Below are 2,268 nucleotides of genomic sequence, written 5' to 3' on the forward strand. Positions count from 1 at the left end.
GGCGTGTCCACCACTGTCAGGCGAAGCTTGACCCCGCGCTCCTCAATCTCCACAGTGGACGCCTCAATCTGGACCGTCCTCTCTATTTTCTCTGCGGGGGATATCGCGGGGCCCCTCAGCCAGTCTGCAGGGGAATGCGGCAAGCCCTCCCGCAAGGACTCCCTCAAAGGCAGGCCTCCCGCCCCCAGGAGGGGGGACAGCCCCCCAAATGAGGTCCAGGACCGCCTGCTGGGCCGGGGCTGTGCCCCCAGGGGGAGGCCCCGCCCGCCCGACGCACCTGCGGCTCCTGGGATGGCCCTCTCCGGGTACAGGTCCGTCAGGAACAAGCTGTTGATGAGCGTCGACTTCCCCAGGCCCGATTCCCCTTGGGAGGGGACAAGAGGCCTCAGTGACGCTGCCCTCCCTCTCCGGGCCGGTCAGAGCACCGCCTGGCAGGCCGCTGCCCGCACCCTCACCAGGGACCCCCGCTCCGTGCAGCCAGCCCGCGTCTGAGCAGGATGTGACCAGAGGCCGCCCCCGCCCAGGGTCCACCTGGGCCCCACCCTCACCCACCGGGCGCCCTGGAATCGGCCTCCCCCTCGCCCCCACCCCCGTCTGCCCGCCCAAGCCAGCCACACCTAACGGCATCGTTTCGCGTATTTCTTAGAATTAGTTTTTAGTTTTCTTCTCAAACTGTTCTGCAGAGAGCCGGGATGCCGTCCCGGTAAGACTGCCCGGAGACAGCGGGGGCAGAGCAGGTGACGCGGAGACCCGCAGCGCGGGCAGCGGGCACGGGCCTGCGGCAGCTTCAGCCCGAGACTGGCTTGCAGCTGCCGTCCAGGCCCCCGGCCGCTGTCCTCGCTCCTCTGCCCGCCGAGGAGCCTCTCGGGCGACGCGTGCACTCCCACACCCAGGACTGGCCTGCACCAGTCCTGTGGCGCCGGCCGGAGGCCGGTCCAGGGTGCACGTGGGGGCGTCGGGCACAGGAGCCAGACAGGCTGCAGCCGCCCCAGACAAGCCCCGACCGACCGCAGGCAACACCGCCCCGCGCACCCAACTCCAGGACCGCTGGGCGCCGCTGCGGCACGCAGGGCTCGCGGCCACCTGACGAGGGACAGCCAGCCCCGCCGCCTGCCCGGCCCCTGTGTCCACGGCGCCCCGCCCCGTGTCCAGGCCCAGCGGCCCGCCTGCTGCACTGGTCTGCTTGGGCCTCGGCGGCGGCTTCCTGCCCCAGAGCCAGCTGTGCCGAGGGGAGGCCGCAGGCCCTCCACGCAGTGACCCCCGAGCCCACACGGCCACCTCGCTGCCGTGGGAGGCCGCTGCGCGCCGTCCCTTCGGTCTGGACGAGTCCAGTCCCCTCAGCAACGGGACCATTGCTTCCCTCGGGGAGCACGGGACTCGCGGCTCACTGAGAGCAGCTCCCCGCGCTGCTGGGGCTCACAGCCCCGGGTTCCTGGGGTTGCGAGGAGCGCCTCCTGGCCATCGCACTCCCCTCCACGGGACGGATGGCCCCCCGGCCCGGGTAGCACCCCCAGTGCAGGTCTCTGCAGCCCTCTCAGTGGGAACTGCCACGGCCCGAGACCACGCACGACGGCAGGCCCTGGCAGACTCGTGTCTCACGGGCGTCTCCTTGAGGCATGGGGTGCGACCGGCCGTGCCCGGGGTGGGCGGTGTGATGGCACGAGCCCAGCAGAGGGGTGGCTCCAGGCACCCTGCCCACCACGGAAGGGGGCGCCAGGAAGGCGGGAAGCAGCAAGGGCTGGGGAGGTGACGTGGAGCCGTGGCGACTTCACGGCCCAGAATGTGCTGGGCGACACGGGAGACGGCGGAGATGCGGCATCCTTTACCTCGACTCGATGCACCTGCACCCCCCCCAGCATGTCCCCCCCAGGAGGGGCCTCGGCCACTCGTGCACCGCGAGATGCTTGTCTTGAAGCAGCAGACCTAGAGGGGGCAGGCCTGAGGCCCGGGGTTCTCATGCCCCTGACCAGTCCACTTCTGCAGGCCAGGAGAACGTGCCCGGGGTCAGTCACCTAGGCACAGACTCCAGTGTGCAGGTGAGCCCGTCCCAACCACCCAGGAAGGCCGCTGTGCAGCGACTCTCCGTCCCGCGAGGCCCACAAACACGTGGCACCTGGCCTGGTCCTCCATGGGCTCCACGGCACCGTGTCCACGCCGAGGACTCCGTCGCAGCCCAGCCCACGGCTCCCAAGCCAGGCGCTCCCCGCGGACTGTGCCCAGCCCACGGCCGTTTCCATGGAGCCTCGGGGCAGCGGCGCGAGCCGCCCC

General features: G+C 71.1%; 1 protein-coding gene across 1 annotated transcript in view; it reads right to left on the reverse strand.

Annotated features, from left to right (window-relative positions):
* Positions 1–2: 2 nt before the first annotated feature.
* Positions 3–2,268, reverse strand: part of SEPT2 (septin 2) — a gene marked incomplete at its 3' end in the record, with an annotated part of 3,586 nt that continues 1,320 nt past the window's right edge. Inside the window, exons 3-4 of the mRNA XM_012734771.1 lie at positions 278–364; positions 3–91 (exon numbers count right to left, since the gene is read on the reverse strand). Of these exons, the coding sequence (XP_012590225.1) occupies positions 3–91; positions 278–364 (176 nt within the window). The remainder of the gene's footprint in view (positions 92–277; positions 365–2,268) is intronic.

The sequence above is a fragment of the Condylura cristata genome, unplaced genomic scaffold, assembly GCF_000260355.1.
Source record: "Condylura cristata isolate star-nosed mole 26May11 unplaced genomic scaffold, ConCri1.0 scaffold00069, whole genome shotgun sequence".
NCBI lineage: Eukaryota > Metazoa > Chordata > Mammalia > Eulipotyphla > Talpidae > Condylura > Condylura cristata.